This window comes from Protopterus annectens, chromosome 6.part0 (assembly GCF_019279795.1).
Source record: "Protopterus annectens isolate FY-2018-M chromosome 6.part0, PAN1.0, whole genome shotgun sequence".
Lineage (NCBI taxonomy): Eukaryota > Metazoa > Chordata > Ceratodontiformes > Protopteridae > Protopterus > Protopterus annectens.
In genome coordinates this window covers 401,455,620-401,476,659 of record NC_056737.1, presented here as the reverse complement: position 1 = coordinate 401,476,659, position 21,040 = coordinate 401,455,620, and the positions used below count along the sequence as shown (strand labels likewise).

At 39.1% G+C, this 21,040-nt stretch overlaps 1 protein-coding gene across 2 annotated transcripts in view; it reads right to left on the bottom strand.

Moving 5' to 3' along the window:
• LOC122804338 (spectrin beta chain, erythrocytic-like) overlaps window positions 1–21,040 on the bottom strand; it is a 2,132,081-nt gene that overhangs the window by 935,210 nt on the left and 1,175,831 nt on the right. For both annotated transcript variants that reach the window (XM_044074141.1, XM_044074142.1), the window contains one exon: window positions 11,048–11,185. In XM_044074141.1, the coding sequence (XP_043930076.1) occupies window positions 11,048–11,185 (138 nt within the window). The remainder of the gene's footprint in view (window positions 1–11,047; window positions 11,186–21,040) is intronic.

Sequence of the window (21,040 nt, the reverse complement as noted above, 5' to 3'; positions counted from 1 at the left end):
ATCTCCCCCAAGTCTATCCATACCCATTCCACTAGGGCAGCCTCCACTTCCACAGCATTCCTAAGAGGAGTTCCCATTGGGGACATCTTGGAAGCTTCCACCTGGACCTCTGTCCATACCTTTACAAAACATTACCACCTACCTATTTTCTCTAAGTCTAGGGCAGGGTTTGCCTCTGCAGTTTTGCAGGGCTTGCTGACCCAACCCTAGGACTTTAACTAATCCTTCCACCCCTCTCCTCAGCTTTGGGAATCCTCCCATAGGTGATGACTGCAAGAGTGAAACATGAAGAACATAGTACAGTTGTGTACAGTTAACATAAATGTAGGTGTCCGAGTGTATTCACTTTTGTAGTCCTGGTTTCCCTCCCTCCCCCCCTTATATCCTCTTTTCATAGGGGGCCATAAGCTTCCCATGGTGGCTTTTAGCCAGCAGGACCATTTTACCATATTTCATTGTGCTTCTGATGGGTTAGGACAAGAAAAGCTGATGTAATGGCATCGGCTGCCTTGCTTTATAGCACTGACAACCTGACATAAGACTACAGGCAACAGCAGCCAACGAAGAACAACAATTACTCTGGCATTTAGGCCAGCCGAGGGCTACCATAGCAGGGATAACCCACAGGTGACTGCGACAGTGAATACACTCGAACATCTACATTTATGGTAAGTGTACACAACTGCACTGTCTCAGTAATTTTTTTGGACTTAACAAAGGCCTTTGACTTTCTTCCTTAGCATGTAATTTACCAAAGCCTTATCAATGCTAAGATCAATATATTCCTGATAACATGTACTGTGTCACGGTTAAACAATAGAGCCCAATGCAAAACTATGCAGTGTAAAAGTGCAAACTCTCTCCCTATCCATCTTGGGAGTTACGCAAGACTCTATTCTTGGACCAGAGTTATTTAATATTGTATGGGCCCTTACTTCTAGCTCGAAGGACATGCTGGATAAATAAGTATGTAGACGATTAAAAGATTGGGTTCACTGCACAACATTAATCTGATATTGAACATTAGATTCTTACGAGACAGATTAGTGATATGGGCACACAATACCTTTCAGTTATGACAAATGTAATATAATGTATTTTAGACAGGCTGCAGTTCATTCACCTGTGCACCTACTGGAACATTCACTAAAGGAGGTAATCCAATATAAAGAACTGGGAAGAACCATGATTGCTCATCTTTCCTTTGACACTCATGCTCAACTGATAAGTAGTAAAGGTATGTGTCAAATGGAATACATGTTTAAAAATCTTAGCAAGGACATGAGACATGTCTTATGTCACTTTACAAGACACATATTAGGCCAGAGTACAGTAATGTTTTTTGTATATACAGTGCAGGTCAGTTTAATTATCTTGAGTGTATAAAAGCAAACTCACCAAAATAATTTTACTCAACAAGATTAACAGTTACAATAACAGATGAAAATTCTTAACATATTTACTATTCATTATCATTGCATCTATGGTAAATTGATATTTGCTTAGAACGTTTTTCATGACACTAAAAGCTATCTTGGATATAGAAATTTACAAAGTAAAGTGGTGTACACTTACCATACATGTAGATGTTTTAGTGTATTCACTGCTCCAGTCATCACTTGTGGGTTATCCCTGCTGGGTAGCCCTCGGCCGGCCCGAATACCAGAGTAAAGATTCTCCCTCCTGCGTTGGCTGTGGTTGCCAGGGACTGACGTCAGGTTGTCAGTGGTATAAAGCAGGGCAGCCAACGCCAATACATCAGTTTTTCTTGTCCTAACCAATTGGAGCACTGTCCAAAAGGTCTGGGTAAGGCCAACCCGGAGGAAGCCCACAGGCATATACAGGTGTGAATTAATTTTAGAGAAGAATAGGGGGAAGGAGGGAGGGAAAAATAGGACTGCAACAGTGAATACACTCAAACATCTACATTTTTGGTAAGTGTGCACAGCTTACTATGTTCTTCATGTTTCACTTTTGCAGTCATCACTTGTGGGAAGATTCCCAAAGCTGAATTAAGGGTGGATGGAAACAAGGGAAGGAGGAGGAGAACAGGTTGGATTTTTCTAGGTAGGGGCAAGCTGGCCCTACAGAACTGCAGAGGCAAAGCCTGCCCAGGTTTTGGAGAACAGAGGCAAGTGGTCATGTTTGTTGAAGGTGTAGACCGAAGTCCAAGTGGCAGCTTCTAAGATGTCCTTGTTAGGGGCCCCTCTTAGTAAAGCAGTGGAAGTAGATGCTGCCCTAGTGGAATGGGTACAAATAGACTTTGGTGGAACTTTTCCATGAAAGTGGTAGCAGAATTGGGTACAGTGAGATATCCATTTAGAAATGGTCTGCTTGGAAATAGGTTTCTCCTCTGTCCCTATGGCGAAGCTGACCAGGAGTTGGTTCTATCCAAATAGTATCTAAGTTGTCTGTGCACATCTAGTAAATGAAGGATTCTTTCCCCCTTGTTCTGAGGGTTGGGAAAGAAGGTGGGGAGATGTATAGCTTGGTTTAGTGTCAAGTCGGACATCACCTTAGGCATAAAGGAGGGATTAGTGCTAAGGGACACCCTGTCTGTATGGAAGATAATGAAGGGCTCAATGGCCATGAGAGCCTGGAGCTTGGAAACTCTCCTAACTGAGGTAATGGCCAGCAGGAATTGGTCTTCCAGGAAAGATGTATTACTTCTGCTGAAGAAGCTGGTTCAAAGGGAGGTAAGGTCAGTTTTTCCAAGACATAGTTCAGGTCCTAGGCAGGGATGGGAGACCTCCTGGGTGGTCAGATGTGAAATACCCCTCTATGAAATTGTTTTAGCAGAGGTTGGGAGAACGAAGGCTGTTCTGTATGAAAATGGGCAGAGATAGCAGAGGCATGAATTTTTATGGAAGAGAAGGATAATCCTTTTTTCAGTAGCTCCGCCAGGTAGTGTAGAATCAGGGAGCTGCTTGCACCTTTAGTTTGGCACCAGGAGTGGAATGTTTTCCATTTTTCTGAGCTTGATTTTCTGGTGCTGGGCCTTCTGGCCTCCTTAATTATGTCCAGGGTTGTTATCCACCTTTGGGGAATCAGCCATGCGGATAGGTTGAGAGTTTGTACATTTGGGTGCAGTATTGACCCTTTTGCTTGAGTTAGAAGTCCTTCTGTGAGAGGCAGATTCCTGGGTGGTTCCTTGGTTAGGCTGAGCAGCAAGGGGTACCAATGTTGCCTGAGCCAATTTAGAGCAATTGGGATGGCTCTTGGCCCTTCCTCCCAGATCTGTAGCAATACCCTTTGTAGCATTGGCAAGGGAGGGAATGCGTAGACAACCAGGTTTCCCCAGTGGAACGATAGAGCATCCACCTTCCAGGGTTTTGGGTGGAACTCCCTGGTGCAGAACCAGTCCAGCTGGCTGTTCTGTATGGAGGCGAAGAGGTCCACATCTGGTGTTCCCCAAGCCTGTGTGATACAGAGGAAGGTCTCCCTCTGAAGTTGTCATTCATGGGGGTCTAGGCAGTTTCTGCTGAGGTAGTCTGCTAGGGGAAATGTGGTCCCCTGGAATGTACTGGGTTATCAGATGAAGGCCCATTATAGAGGCAGCAAGAGGGTAGAAGTGTGTTCCCCCTGCTTGTTGATGTACCAAATGACTGTGGTATTGTCTGTTTTGATGAGGAGTACCCCTGGAATCAGGTGGGTCTTAAAAGATGTGATAGCCCTGAGTACGGTCATCATTTCCTTTTGGTTGATATGCAGGTGTAGGTCCTTGTGGTCCCAAGTGCCTTGGGTGCAGATGTTGCCTAAGTGTGCCCCCCAGGCTCTGTCTGAGGCATCCGTGGTGATAGTCTGACCATGGGGGAAGAAACAGAAAGGGTAGGCCCTTGTTCAGTGAGCAGGCTTCTGTCCACCATTGGAGTTTGGCTCTTAAGCAGGGGATAAGGGGCAGATGTATCTTCAGAGACAGAGAGTGCTGGCACCAAAGGTTTTTTAGGTACCATAGCAGTTTTCTCATGTGCAGTCTGGTCAAGGGCACCAACAGGATGCAAGATGCCATGTACCCCAGCAACTGAAAATACTTCCTTGCTGTGAGGTGATTTCTGTAAGTCAGTTGGGAGAAGTATTGGAGCAGGAAGCTCTGTTTTTCTGGAGAGAGGAAGGCTCTTTGGGTGGCTGCATCCAGGAGATCTCCTAAGAAGGTAATTTGGCTGCTGGGCTGGAAACTTGATTTTTCCTTGTTGATGGTAAAGCCTAGAGATAAATAGGGCTTTGACAAAGTCAAGGTCTTGCAGGAGCTTTTCCCTGCTGTCTGCCTGGATGAGGCAGTCATCCAGATAAGGGTAAATTTGGATGTTTTGTTGTCTGCAGAAGGCAATGACCAGAGCCAGACATTTGGTGAAAACCCTGGGAGCAGTAGATAAGCCAAAGGTCAGAGCAGAGAACTGAAAGTCTTGTGAGCCTGCTTTGAAGCAGAGGAACTTTCTGCAGGACTGCCTTTTTGGAATGTGAAGGTAGGCATCCTTTAGGTCCAGGGTAAGAAAACAAGCATTTGGGCTCAGCATGGGTAACAGTTTTTGGAGTGTGAGCATTTTGAATTTTGGCACTTGCTGGGAAAGGTTTAGTGTGGATAGATCCAGAATTGGGTGCCAAGTGCCATCTTTCCTGGGCACCAGGAACAATCTGGAATAAAACTCTTTTACAGTTTGTTCATGGGGGAGAGGCTTCACTGCCTTTCTGAATTTGTTTTAGTGCCTCTGCCCATTGATTTGATGGAATGTCTGGGTACTCTTTTAAGGTTGGTGTTTCTCTGAAGGAGACTCTGTATCCCTGAAAAATTATTTTTAGGACCTATTGATCCTTTCTGATGGATAGCCAATTGTCTTTGTAAAGGCATAGTCTTCCTCCTAACCTTTGAGGGGTGGGTGTGGGACAGAGGGGGGAGGAGGAGTCACTGCAAGTCCTTAGAGTAGGGAGTGGACTTGGAACTCCCTGCCCTGGATGTAGTAGAGGTCCATGGCCTAGGCCTCTGTTGTCCTTGGGGTTGCTGCCTGGGTGGTCTGTCTCTGCAGGCTTTCCTTTGTCCAGGTCTGGGTTAGGAAGGAAAGGACCCAGTGTTTGGAGGGAAAGTTCCTGTTGAATCTGGGAGGTTAGACCTGGAGGAAGTCTGTCTGCATAGATTTGGCCTTATCCTCCATTCTTTTAATCACCTCCTCAGCCTTAGATCCAAACAAACGGTCCTTATCTAGGGGGGCGTCTAGGAGTTTTGATTTAACATGATCAGGCAGAGGTTGTTCTTTCAGCCATGCATGCCTCCTAATGACTGACCCCGCCATAGCAGCCCTGCTAGAGGCTTCTAGGGCATCATATCTGCAGTGTATGGAATACTTTGCCACTTAGGATCTGGAATGCAAGAGCTCCCCAAGCTCCCTGGAAATAGAGCTATCTGGCAAGGATGAAATCTTCTGTTTTAATAGTTCCAAGATATGTTGCTGATACTTCAACATATGGAACTGGCAGTTAAGAGCTCTAATTGCCAAGGTAGCAGAGGTATACACTTTTTTTTACCCCATCTGTCTACAGCTCTGCTGTTCTTGTCTGAAGGAATAGGAGTTTTTGATGAACTGGCCCTTGCCCCTTTGGGTCTCTGGGTGATGAACTCTGGGTCTGCTGCAGGATATTTGAACAAGTACTTGTGGGTGTCTGGCACCCTGTAATACCTATCTGGCTTTCTAGGTGCAGGGGGAGGGCATCAGGAGTGAGGCTAGACTCCATAAAAACATCTTCCACCACCTCCAAAATGGTAGGGATGTCTAAGGGTTAGTGCTGGGGGAGATCTAAAAACTCCCTTAGTCTCTTCTTAGACGGGGGTAATCCTGAGATTCCCAGTGGAAATGTTCCCTGAGGGTGTGCAAGGTCTCACCAAAGACAGGTCCTCGGGGGGGGGGGGGGATACAGAGGTAATGGATTCCTCTGCATCAGAATCCTCAAAGGGGGTAAGGGGCTGTTGTTCATCATCAGACTCCAAATAATCAGATTCTTCAGTGCCATGTTCTGATAGAATCTCTGGGGAAAGATTCCTTTTGCTTTTGGATGGAATGGTCTGGTTACCTCTAATAAAAGAGATAAGGTCCTCTACCATCTTAAGAAGTTGTGACTGAGCAGGTTGGGCTTGAGAAAGATAGCAGCTAGGAACAGTTTTTCTAGGAGTGGTCTTGCTCTTAGGCGTCAGTGCTTCAATGGGCCTGTGAGTGGCTGTAGCCAGCGGTGTGGTCATCTATTTTTGTCTGGCATCGGTTGTCCGAAAGGCCTCCTCGGAAGCCAGTGTCTGCACAGTGGCTATGGACCCAACTGCGAGGCAGAAAACTGAAATATTGGTAGATGTAGACTGTTCTGGCAGCATACCGGACTCCGAAAGGGTCTCGGTAGAGGCCTGTGAAGGAATCGTGTCGGGCATCAGGGGCTGCATAGAGGCCTCACTGAATTCTGGAGAGCTGACAACTGGGTTCAGGGAGGAGTCGTCTGTAGGTCTAATTTTATGTGGTCTGTCCCTTTCTTTATCTTTTCTCTTTTCTCTTTTTGAGAATATCCACTGCATGCTGACCGATGGACGCCACTTTGTAATGCACAGATCTGTTTCTAAAATGCCTGGTTACAATTTCTGCTCTATGGTGAATGGTCCTAGAGTTAAAGAGGGCACAGAACCAACACCCAGGGATGTTGTGGTCTGGGCCTAAACAAGTTACACACAGGTTATGAAAGTCTCGGTGTGGTATTTGTTTTCCACAGTGGAGACAATTATTTACTTTTTCGGACATCGGTTAGTGCAAGAAAAAGGTCCCCAATGGAGTACTTAGCTTTTGTCATTTTCAACTTCACTCTGGCAATGGCTGACTGACGCACACGCAAACTGCTCTTCTGCTTCGAGCTCCACAGCAAGAAAGACTGGTGTAATGGCATCGGCTGTCCTGCTTTATACCAATGATGACCTGAAGTCATTGCCTGGCAACCACAGCCAATGCAGGAAGGAGAATCTTTACTCTGGTATTCTGGCAGGCCAAGGGCTACGCAGCAGGGATAACCCACAAGGGATGACTGCAACAGTGAAACATGAAGGACATCTATAGTTTAAGACAGAGACATCAGAATATGAAATCTGATTTAGGTATTATGAAGACACAATTATGTAATTTGGCAATATGGACTGAATTAACAATTGATACTAGAGATAGTATGAACTTTGAATCTTTTAAGAGATGACTGGATTCATGGGCTGGGGACAAAGTGTTTTACTCAGAACTCTGGCAGCCAGCATTACTATAAGGCTATATGGCCTTAACTTTGGTACACAACTTACGAACTTAAGAATTTTCACATAAATCCATCCATCCACAACCAGTTTTCTCCATTTTTGCACATGGGACTGGGGTATCACTTCAACAGTGACAATCATCTGGAGCCAAGGTTTGCACCATGAAGTAACCAGTAAGCAGTCAACAGTCATACAAATCAGCCTTTACATAATCTTAGCCTGTCCACTTGGACCCTTTTTTACAAATGGCTGAACTACTGTATTTTACTAGTGAAGAACAACATACTTAACAAGGCTGACTATCACCAGTCATCAATTTTCATACTTAGCATGGCACAAAAACTAACATAAAAAAATAAGAATCCAGTAAAGAAATCAAAGTTTTTCACAAAATGAATGTGTGTGTAAAGTGTTACAGCAACTACATGCAATGTTCAGTCATTTACTGTTATGGTGAGTTCCTGACATTCATGTACTATGACAGTTCAGTGTCCTGCTTTTGCAAGCTATACAAGTAACAGGTGGAAAGTCCATCAGGCTTGGTTTGTACAACTTCTCTAGAAAAACCACCCCTGGCTTTAGAGGTGCCACCAATTCATTTTCCCCTGGATTACTCAGAAATAGAGCCCCCTCATCCAGTTCTCTGGTAGCCCAGGTACATGATCTAGTTATTGGAGCATTTGAAACACTAAGTGCTTCTCTGCTTCGCCAAACTCAGAAGGGGTTTTATGTCGGTGCATCTATATGCAGATAAAAATGTCATCATTTAAACACTGTTGCCCTCCTTACACTCACCTCCCCTTGTGCCTGAGAGAGAGGTTCAATGTTGGATGGAAGAAAACCAGTTATGACGAAACAATCCCAAGAAGCCCACAAAATTTAAATAAATGTACAGGCTTTCAGCATTCGCCTTTTATTTTTTTCATTACAAGAGTTCTGGTTTGCTGCAGTTTTGATCCACAGAGGTATATTTCTTTTCACTGGAGTAATCATCATTGGCAATATAATAAGGCCTTTTTCTGCTGGATGTTAGGTAACCAGATGTAGGCATCACATCCTACAGCTCTCTCTAATTTTGCCGTGTATTACTGTACTGCCCTTTATAATTTTTTTTATTTTCTGGGAATGACTGGGATTATTGTCAATCAAAAACATCACACATTAGCATTTCATACTTCTTATTGTTTAGAAAATGGATTTATATTGACTGACTGGCTCTCAATCAAAGAGATGTCAATCAATAAAAAATGGCCAAAACATTCAGCAACCCTCAAAAGATATATATTTTTTGTAGGGGAAGGAAGCTTCCTTCACCACCTCACCACACAGTCTAATATATACCTACTCCAAGTTCAAACAACAACGGAGAAGAAAAAAAATTCACTTCTGTCAAAAGAGGTTTCATCCAAATTTATTTGATAGATCTGCATTTGCTCAAATGGTTGTCAACTGACTGACTTGGATTTTTGCTTGGAAGTATTTGCATAGGCATTTTTATATCCTAAGTAGACTACAAAGACTTTTTCCTCAAGTAGACTGCAAATGTTGGAGATGTGATGGGAAGAAAGAAGTAAATGGGAAGACATTTTAGGTGCGTAATGAGTTGGCAGGTTTTAAAAACTCTGTAAAGACTACTCTGTCAGAAATATTGAGTGAGGAAATTGGTGTAACTAAGGAAATTATTTTTTTTTGTACTGGGATACAGGATCTGAATTGTCTAGGCATAATGAGGCCTTATCAGGTTTAATTCTGGTGACTGTCAGAAAAGCAATTTCTAGAAAATGGAAACCAAAGCGTTAAAACCATATCTGAAGTAATGAATACAGTAACAGAGAAAATAAAAGATGGAAGTGGAATCCTTAGAAAAGGGCAAGGACAAAGTACATAGAAAAATGGGTTGTGGAAACAATGCATGTAGAATAATGTTTTGGAGGAGGAATTAGTTTAAGGGAAGACAGGAATTGAGTGAGTTATGTAATGCTGGATTAACAATGACTGTACAGAAGATTGTAAGTGATTTATCATGTTTCTAACTGAGAATTTGTCAATACGGTTTGTTTTCATTTATATAAATATATGATTGCCTGTGTCAAAAATTCAATAAAAATGTTTCTTGTTTTAAAAAAAAAAAGAAATAGCTTAACAGGTCCAGATGCCAAGGGTGGATCTAAAGAGATACAATCAAAAAAATGAAAAGGAAAGACCCTTCAAAGAAATTCTTAGGGGATCTAGGATCTGAGAGCATTATTCCCACTGAGGAGAGGTATGTCCTTCACATTAAAAATAAAACTTTTTAACTTTGATAAACAAGGCTTTCCCACAGACTTCCTTTGTTCCAGAACAACTAACTTGAGTTGCTCAGAAATGAAAACAGTATTCAGGCACTGAGTTGCCCAGACTCCTATTGCTAAATTAAGAATCCGATCTGATCTTGACAATTAAAAGCAGGTCATTCCTGTAAGGAAGCCAACTGAAATGCAGTACAGTACTCAAGTCTGCAAAACATCACTGTCTGGACTAAAACTGAGTTCTCAGAATCAGCAGGAGTGTTTCTTTTATTGCCTTTTTCAGAACTTTGAAAGCCAAGGAAAACGGGGTAGGTCAGGACATAATCTTTCACTGTATTACAAAGCTGCCTAACTGAACTGATAGTTTGTAAAAGAAGTCAGATTCTTTTTGAGTTTTGTTACAAGGAATATTGTCATTTATTTTAGATCAACATGCATACCCTGAAAATTATCCCACATATCCTACACAGAGGGATTCTGAAATGAGTTCCCCGTGCAAACTGAGTTTATCTTCAAAGAAACTACTGAACAGTGTGAAGGATTGCCTGAAGTTTGAACTTATCATGTCCAAACACCAGTTATGTTTCTTTCTCAAGGGAGGAATCTGATCCCAAAGGAATTGCTAAATCGTCCTTATCCTGTTGGCTCATGTGGGAGTTAGAAGTCAGAGAAAACTCCTCATCAACAATGCTGAATGGGCAGCCACCCCCTTCATCATTATTACAGAGACTGTTTAAGACAAAAATTTCTGAAGAAAACAGTCTGTAATTACACACAGAAAAGTTTTCCTCTCTGTTGGTATAAAATTCCATGTGATGTGATTTATAGTACAAGGTAAGGACTGGACTGCAAGAATTGTAGAAAAGACATCTGCTGCCCCTGACAACAAAGGAAGAAGGGAACAAAGACTCCAATAAACAATCTGTTGTGACATGGAAGTAATTAAGTGGATTCATCTTGATCTTGTGAAGGTGTCTGAAACACAGAAAAGATCCATTAAACAGACCATTTGCCTTTAAAGAAAAGCTAGCTCAAGTGAAATCATGAGAAATCAAGGCTGCATCTGAAAGTCATACAGACTCCTAAACATACAGTGGATGAACCCAAGATAAAGGCATATTTTAACAAGCAGGGCAGTTGTACTCTTAAAAGAAAAAAAATGTCTGATAACTAAATTCAAATTGGTTTAAAATAACAGAAAATAACTTAATTTTAAATATTTCCTATGTGCTTCTACTACTACTAAAGCAGTGGCTTTGTATGAAAGCTATACATACTAATACTTTATGATTAATCCAGATTTAATAGTGTAACTACTGAGAAAGTTGCTGTTCATGTACCCATCTAGAAATGAGCACTCAAACCAGAAAGTTAATGATTAATTGAAATGGTATTATAGAGTTCCTCAAAAAAATGCAATGCTACTAACAAAATCAGACTACTGCTGTTTTGTTTTAGGTTACAACAAAGCAAAACTGAGCAAAGACAAATAACCTACCTTGTGTTCAGACGAATTTGACACTCGCTGACTTCCTTAGTACTTGGATGCCCAGTCTCAATCAGGTGGTTGGCTGCTTGATTCACATCATTGACTCTAGATGCCATGTTGTTCATTTCTTGATCTAAAATGTTGAACCTAGTAAGAAATGCAAGCAAGAGTAAGCTAACAAATTTTCTTTAACTTTTAGGCCACTACTGAATGCGTGCAGAGAAATAATGTTATTAAAATACTGCAGAAACAGAATGTCCATGTACAGGTAAGCTGCTGAATTATTCTATTTTTCCATATGGGGCTTTAAGCCTCGGAATGGATGCCTTACACCAGGCATGTGAAGGCATCCCCCAAAATTGTTTTACAATTTGTACACGCGCCTGAGCCATGGATTAGTAATACTGAACAAAAAGTTGAAATATAATAAAGTGAAGTAACAATTCTCTAAGGAATTCAATCATCACTTGAAGCAAAAGAAACCAGTTTTCACATCTTAGCTAAGCAGTGAAACTTTTTCAGCTGCAATTTTGTAGAGAGAGATGAGTTAAATGGCATGGTGATTCATGGCAGAATGCTCATTTCTTAAAGTAAATATCAAAGTAGGTTAACTCTTTAGTTCACTTTAACAGTCAGGAAATTACTTTGTCCCCCTTTTCTAATGCTGAGAACTTCTAATGTAATTGTAATTGTAATTTTAGGACAGACAAATATTTGGTTCAGCAGTCTACATGCTGAAAATCACAATCTTCTAATATGGTTACTATAAAGCATTCACAAACAATCATATATTAGTTTACCATTCACAGTTTCATTGTCATTTTACAACTAAGAATGTCAGGGTAGATGACCAAGTCTGTACTAAAACAAAAGTATATTTGTGGTCTATTCCAAAACAAAAAAGGGGTTCACAAACATATAATATATTCATTTAGTTAATAATATAAGTGCCATTTGTGAGTAGGTCTGCAAAAGGCAAATCTGAATAACTTTCTTTAATTTTCACAGATGTAGATAAAGATTCTGACACCACAGATAGAGGTGATGGCTATTCTTTTTCTCTGGATGGCAGAACAGGTGCTGCTATAGGCTCCCTCAGCCACAACTCCAAAATTGTATCAGCTGTCATTGGTAACAGACATAAGAATCCCTCTAGACTGCTCATGTAACCCACCTTTGATGTTTACAGACCACTTTGTATCTTCCACTGACTTGTTTAGCAAGCCTACTCACAAAGGAACTGTTACTAATGTCCACAATATAACACAGGACCTGAATTTACTTAGGATAGTAACTGTAGTTTCTCATATAAACCATGTGCAGGGGCAAAATGTCTTAGCTCTAAATCTTTATCAAAAATCTGTTTCTGAGCCCTGTCTTTTCCCTGCATTTTGCTTTCAAATCTGACAAAAGCAAATAAAATAATGGCTTTTTACGATGACTGCACACTGATCAAAAACTTAATTTCAGCTCTCCCAGTGTGAAAAAAGAAACTATTAGAATGCTGTTTTAGTAAAATTCAGTTGTTGGATAGTGTGTAGACTCTGTGGATGGCAGCAAAGAAGAAATCTAAGAGCCTGAAAAAAATCAGCTAGAATAGTTAAAGAGAAAACACTGACTTGGTAGAATCCTGCAGCTTTTTATCAAAAACAGTTCAAACTCCAGATTTGGTACAAGAAATGGCTTCCAGTAATTTAGAGGAAAAATAAGTCAAATGTGCTCAGAGCTAATTAAAATAAATGAAACATCAAAGGAGTATCCACTTAAGCAACAAAAGCCCGGAAAAATGGAAGATTTAAAAAGATATTCAGATGAGCTAATAAAACTACAAAAATCAGATGTCAAAATGAAAAAAAGGTTGGCTGAGTTTGAAACTGCTCAAGAAGAGTTAGAGGACAAAGCATACACAGAAAACCTGGTATTTTCTGCTATAACAGAGAAACTGGAAGGAACAGACTGTATTAATTTTATGAAAGCACAAACAAGTACATTGACTGGTATTACATAGTAGGGTTTGTTAAAGGAAAACTCCACCCTAGAACTAAACTGTGTTTTTCACTCTGTTTCCTGAGCTATTTTAACACCTCAAAATCACTATAAGTGCTTTATTTGTAATTTTAGCATGTTTTCCACAACATGGCTACTAATGGGGCTTGATGAGTCAACATGATCTTGTACTCCCTCAACCCTTTCTCTTTTCCTTGACACTTTGTATGATTCATGCCAGACATAAGGAAGTAACTTTGAATTCCCATGCCATTGACATATAATGGGATTTGAGAAGGTCACTGTTGTTTTCTTTACCTTCTGAAAAAAGGACTGCTTCTTTTCTGTCTCTAATCACCATCATTTATGTTTAGCTCAGGCCTTGTTTTACACTACAGTCAGATGTTATCCAGCCACAGCCAGAAAAGTAACTAAATTGCAGGTCTTTGTTCAGTGTTTTCTTTTGTAGTTCAAGGAATCGAGAGCCCCCCCCCCCCACACACACACACACACATACTACTGCAGAGGTGTTAAAACTGTCACTGCACTGAGAGACCCTTGCAGAATCAAAGAGAGAAGACTGGGCAAAAGCATGTTTGAGTTAACTGGCTATTGGGGTGGAGGATGGGGTATAAAAGTGCAGCTGAATATAACATGTAGGGTTGAAATATTTTCTTTTACTTTTGCATACGTGAATGTCCAAATTAATGTTCTTGGCTTAACCTAATGGCACTTTTTTCTTTTAATCAAGTAGTTTATTTTATTTTTTTTTTACTGAGAGTCTACAATGTTATGAATAGTTTTACTTTAGCACATAAATGTTCAGTGTTAGTTGAGAAGTACATTCTGTTCTTATGTTTCCATGGAAACAAGCTGACTAAAGGTGAAGGCAATAAATTGGGAGGTCTGGACATTGTTTGCTGAGAGAAACATAAAATTAAAAAGTACCAGGAAAAGCAGCTCAGTAAAAAAGTTTGAAATTATGGGAAGTGAATAACAGCAGCTGTTCTGGTAATTAATTACTTTAATGCATTTACTAAAACAATATATAATTTAGATTTATTTAAAGATAGCCAGTGCACTTTTTCTTAAGGCTAAAAGTTAATGTTTTCTAAAGCATATAATCTGTTTTTCTCATCTGATGGGGAATAAAGATTAGACAAACAGAATTAGTGTATGTAGGAGTACAGGCTGTAACATGCATTTTAGCATATATAATCTTAATTTTAGGCTAGTTACTAGATGTGGATGCAGCTGTCAACTTGGGCAACTGTTCCTATCAGGAGGGGGAACCTTCATTATTTGAAGATGTACATAGTTTTGTGTCTTTAAGTTAACAGGTTATAGGAGTGTTCTTGGGGGCACTTTTTCTGTTTGACAGTCTTCATTAAAACAAAAATTCTTCTAAATGTGACATAAGTCCAAATGGAGATGACAAAAAAAACCCTCTAAAAAGTATCAACCTACCAAACATTAAGTGGATGCCTCTAACACAAAAGCTGGAGACATTTACAAAAGATATATATAATACTTGGGAATAACTTCTTATCACAATCCACAAACCATATTATTTGGAATGTGAATGGCCTTGCAGGTATAGACAAAACATTAAGAGTATTGAATTACATTAACAAATGCAGAGTGCAAAACAGCAATGCTACAGGAAATGCATTTGGAAAAAAGTGAGCGTGTGCATTTGATAAAGGATTTTAAGATGGATATTCAGCAGAATATCAGGGACAAAAGAAAAGTGGAGTAGTTCTATTAATTGCTAGATGAGCTCCAACAGTAACAGAAGAGAGAAAAAGATAGTAATGGAAGACTTGTGGTAGTACACTTGCAAGGGAAAAGAATTACACTGGCATGTATTTATATTCCACCTAAAACTGCTATTATAGAGTTAATAATTTTTTTTGGAGAAATAACCAGCATTCAGCAGGGGATAATACTTATAGGTGGAAAGTGGAACTTGATTTGTAACAGTGAGGATTATCTGAGACACTTAACATGGAAAACATAACAAAAGAGGGTAGATATCTGAAGAAATTTATGAAAATATTTGATATGGAAGACATGAATTCAGTAGTAGAAACTCAGAGAGAGAGAGTTTACATATTATTTCTCAGGGTACAATAACTGGGCTAGACTAGAAAGAAATTACAATTCACAGGAACATGTACATTTAACTGAAAGCTTTGACACAATTTCAGATCATGCCCCAATGACAACTAAGATAAAAATGCAGGGTGATGAAGTACAAATGAGACACTGGCACTTCCCCACCTACATGTTAAAGAGAGGGGAATTTAAGGAACAGGTAGTGGAAATTATTTTAGCGTTATCAGGGAAGACAGAAATTTATTCAGAAATTATAGCTAGTGAGAGGGATAAAATGAAAGTGGAGTTTAAAAATAGGGTAGAAATAAAATAAAAATATATGGTTAAGAAGTAATAATTACTTAGAGGGGCTAACAAATGTGAAAGAATTGAAGCATGTGGAGGATCTCACAAAACAAGAAAAGGTACATCTGCAGAGTGCTAAAGAGAACACAAGGGAATACCTGGACAATATTCATGAGTTGAGAAAGATTGCTTTTAAGCAACTGTTTTTTGATAATAACTCCAGAGCACAAAAACTTTTAGCACAACTTAAGCAACATAAAGCAGAAAGGTTTGTTGCCAAACCTAAGGAGCCAATAAGAAGAAAAATAACCAGAAATCCTGTAGAGGTATTAAGAGATATTTAAGAAATTTTATGAAAATTTGAATAAAGCAGAGAATCTGAAAATCAAGAAAAGGCACAAATGGAAATATTTATGGAAGACAGGTATGCCAAGTTTAGAGGTAGATAAGGCTCGACAATTAACAGTTAAGATAGGAGGAGGTGAGATAAAAATGGTAACATATAATCAATCTGTAGGCAAATCACCATGAATAGATGGTACTCCTGTGGAAGTTTGGGAGCTAGGAAAAGAAAATGATAAAGATTTGGAAGGTTTTGTTTAACAGTATTTTAAACAGAGAGGTAGCACCAACATCCTGGAAGAAACCAGTGGTGACTAGAATACCTAAAGACAGTACAGACCCATCAGACCCAGCTTCATGTAGGCCCATTTCAATTTTAAATCATGATTATAAAGTCTTTATGTTTTATGTTTAAATGAATAGCAACGGTGATTCCAAAAGTGACATGGATTAATGTGGTTTTGTGGAGGCAAACATTTGTCAGCATTAACAGAACAATGAGGATCCATAGGGAAAAAGAATGCAAGAAAATACCAATGTTGTTAGTGGGTCTTGATGCAGAGAAAGCATTTGACAAAATAAGCTGGGATTTTATGAGTAAGGCAAAGAAAGCATTTGCATTCTCTGATACAATAATAAGGTTAATTAGGAGGATATACGAGGAATCAGCAGCAAAAGTGAAAAGGTTCCTTTTTGATAGGCTGTGTCTAAACAGAGGAAACAGGCAAGGGTGTACCCTTTCTCCTTTGTTATTTGCATTATATTTACAGCCATTGGGAAAGAAAATAAGAGACTATGAAATTCAAGGATATAACTGGTATGGTAATGAAGAAAGTTGGCTTTCTCTGTAGATAATATTATTTTGTACCAGATAAAACCACAATTTCAAGTGTTGTGGAACATTCTGAAACAGTTTCAAGACTTTTCTGGATATAAAATTAATGAAGACAAAACAGGCTACAGCTGTAAACTATGTACCCACACATGAACTGGTTCTGCAATACCCATATTTATGGGGGCATGACAAAATGACGTATTTAAGAGTATGAATTAAAAAGGATTCTGTGATGGTCATGGTAGCTAAGGACATGTGGGAAGAGGCTAAACATAAGAAACAGAAAAACTGAGAAACTGGAAGCTCTTTTTTATGGATATGGATAGATAGATTCAAGCAGTGAAAATGTTTTTAGTCCCTTTAGTTTTATATACAGAGCAGGCATATTTTTATCAACAAGCAGAGAAGTTGTGGACAGTAATTAACAGAGGGTTGAATGATTTTACCTCAGGGGGGAAAAGGACAAGGGTCAAGTGGGATAAATTGATCATCCCAATAAACCACAGTGGTTTGGGTTTACCTGATTGAAGGGATATTTTAAAGCTACACAGTTTTGGTTCATGTACATAACTCAAGCAGAAAGCTATAATTCAAAGTGGAAAGGGATGATGATGAAGGAAAGTGATTTAAGAAAAAAGGGATTTTGGATGCAGAACCTTATGGAGAATAACAGCAGCCATAAAGAATACTATATTCATAAAGTAGCAGAAAGTATTCTAAGAACCAAGCCAACATGAGAATGGAGAAGGAGATTCTGCTGCTAAGGATGCCTGCAATTAGGAGTACAGAGAATAGACAAGAGGGAGTTATAACTTACTAGTGAAAACTGGCAAAGGAAAAACGTACTGGAAGCAAATAACTAGAGAGGGAAAAGTAACAGAAAAGAAACAGGCCAAGAAGACACTCAGACTGCAGGCTAGAGACTGCCTTCCCTATCACAGACTGATGTCACAGTATAGGCAATGAGAAAAGTATAGGGGGATTCTAATTGAAAGACTTGCTCTTGTAGAGTTACTAGTGAAATCTAGAACAAAAGTTGCTGTTAAAAAGAGAGAGAGAATTAGTAGGGCATATAAAATATTGCAAGGCAATTATAGGAATCAAACAGAGGCTAAAAAAGATTTATAAGAGAGACTGGATAAGGAATTCACAAGGAAACAATGGAAGGACATACATATGGCTACTAAACATGCGACACAATCAAGAAGATTTAGAATTTTTGCTTGGAAATGTTTGCATAAGTGTTTTTATATTCCAAGCTGACTCCAAAGAATTCTTCCTTAGGTAGGTGGCAAACATTAGAGGTGTGATGGGAAAGAAAGCAGTAACTGGGAACATGATTTAGGAGTATAATGAGTTGGCAGACTTTAAAATTTCTGTACCGTACTCGGGCAGAAATATTGGGTGAGCAAATGAGTGTAACCAAGGGATTTTTTTTTTATCTGGGATACAGGATCTGAATTGCCTAAACATTGTAAGGCCATGTAAAGTTTAATTCTTGTATCTGCAAAAAGAGCAATTACTAAAAAGTGGAAATCTAAGTCTAAACCCCTAAATTAAATGTATCTAATGTAGTGAATACAGAGATAAAAGAACTAGAAGCGGGATCTTTAGAAAAAGAACAAGTTACATAGAAAAATAGAAACTGTGAGAACAATACATGCAGAACAATGTTTTAGAGGAGGAGAGAGGTTTAAGGGAAGGCAGGAATTGATCGATTTATGTTGGATCGATGATAATTGTATAAAAGAATATCTGTGATGTATAATGTTTGTAACTGGGAACATGTTAACATGGTTTGTTTTCCTTTATACAAATGCATGTTTGCCTATGTCTTTAGTGCTAATTCAATAAAGGTGTTAAAAAAGAAAGTGAAACCCACATTAAATCACATAGACAAAATCAAATCAAATGTGGATTCCCATCTTTTTAACATAAGCATTTCTGCCAGAGATAAACCTGTCATTGTTTAAAGAACAGAGTTTTGTTTTCACGGTTTCACTTTTCATTTTCTTCATTCCTCCTTTAACGTCCAACCAACCTTCTCTGCCTGGCCATTAGAAAACAAAAAACATGAGGTCATTTCACCTACAATTTTTTGTTAAGCAATACAAGTATATTCTTATACCTGCAAACAGATTTAGTCATTTGCAGTAGCTTATGTTGGTAACCTGTGGACTATACTGCACTTTAATTGCACATTTAAATGGATAATAGAACATTTCTCCATGAAGTAGACAATGGATTAAAAGATAATAAAAATTAACAATAACCACTTATAGTGCTGCAGAGATATTACTACTGCTTATTATATCAAGGTAAGATAATAAATGTATGTTTTTTTTTCTTTCCTGACCATAGTGATCTTTTAAGGCATTTTTAAATATCTGGTTACTTTCTGATAGCAAACATCTTAGTAAATGATCATTATTTATTCCACATACAATTGTCTGGTAGCATTTAGTGTAGCATACTTTGTTATTCATTTTTTGATGCCTTATTTATCCTAGCAAGCAATATGGGGTAAAAAACAGAAAAATGAAACTCCAACAAATCACGCCAGTCACTGAGAGGTATATTTAATCCGTTAGCGCTTTCATGCATAAACAATCAATGCACTTCTTCAGACAGTCATTACAAAAAACACTGTTACATATATACCCACACCCAACAATACATTATTAATTAACTAATTAAACAATCAAATATTTAAAGAACCATGAACCTTAAAAAATGTATATATATACACACACATTATTTCCTTAGTTAAAAATAAGGTATACCATGTTTTAAAACAAACATTAAACTAAATATTGCTAATTAAACTTGAAGAGCAGGAGCTCCTGTGGCAATTTAAAACTGAAGCTTATGTCTATCCTGGCATAAACGAAATGTGTTCTGTGAAGTGTTTGTTGAAATTGAGGGCTTTAGAGCGATAAATGTAGTAGTATTATTAATTTAACATAATATTTTAATTAGCAATATTTAGTTTAATGTTTGTTTTAAAACATGGTATACCTTATTTTTAAATTTTTAAGGTTCATGGTTCTTTAAATATTTGATTGTTTAATTAGTTAATTAATAATGTATTGTTGGGTGTGGGTATATATGTAACAGTGTTTTTTGTAATGACCGTCTGAAGAAGTGCATTGATTGTTTATGCATGAAAGCACTAACGGATTAAATATACCTCTCAGTGACTGGCGTGATTTGTTGGAGTTTCATTTTTCTGTTTTTTACAAGCAATATGGGGTAAAAAGCACAAAAAAAAAAAAAAAAAAGTCCTGTACGGCATGCTTCTCCATTTACAAGGATGCATACTTATACTTACAAATGTACACACCCCCATGGGCAATTTAGATTTAGATGATTTCCAATTCACCTATTAGCATCTCTGTCTAGCAGGCTGTCCCAATTAACCAATATATTCAGATGCAGATTCAGTAAGCTTTCTAGAAGCAGAAAGGGTGGAAAAACATACAGGAATATTCCTCTCCAAGGAAAAAGAAAGTGCGTCTGTCTTCCAAGTCTTCTTGCATGGAATCCAGGAACAGAAGTTTGGCAATTGATTATTTAGAGAGGATGCAAAAAGCCTACCTGAAGTGTTCCCACAGATAGATCAGTCTGGAAGACCAGCATTTTAGTTTCCACTCATGAGGGTCTGCTCTTGTCCTGCTCAGCTTGTTTGCCATTCAGTTGTGCACTGACAGAAAGTAAGGTGCCTGTAGAGCGAGACTGTGCTGCAAAGTTACATTCATGCTAACATGGCTAGTCTGCACAGCAGGTAAGATCCAGTTCCACCCCCTTGCTTATGTACCACATCACTGTGGTGTTGTCTGTAAACACTTGAAAAGGTCTGAGGGACCACAGATGATTTAGAAAGTGGACAGCACTTATAATAGCTAGCATATGTTATGTGCATGCATGGCCGGCCTTAGCCGAAATGGCGCCCTAGGCGAGGTAGTGCTCAGACGCCCCTTAAGCCCCACCCACACCACAGTCATGAAACACCCCTATTTCAGCCACACCCACAGGGTCACTCCCCAAGAAAGCCAATCCATTCATTTCCTTAAATTATTTAAATGCATAGAAGAATAGCTACATTCCAAGGTGTCTTTATCTGCAACTACTTCTGCATAAAATTTTCTACTTTAAATACCAGAGCCAGATCACGGTCAAACAGAGCCCTAGACAGGCTAATAGACTGCCCCCCCAGAGCAGCTGCTCCTGCAGCAAACCACTCCCCCCAGCAGCACCGCCCTCCTCTGCCATTCCACTGTTCCATTATTTGGTTATTTCTCACCAGTTGCCACGCGTACTATTCTCTTATTTGCTTCTACAGTCATTACAGACATTAAAATAAAATAGCACAAACACAGGTAGCCATTTGCTAAACAATACAGTCTTGCAATGAAAACAGACTTAGCATAAGCAAT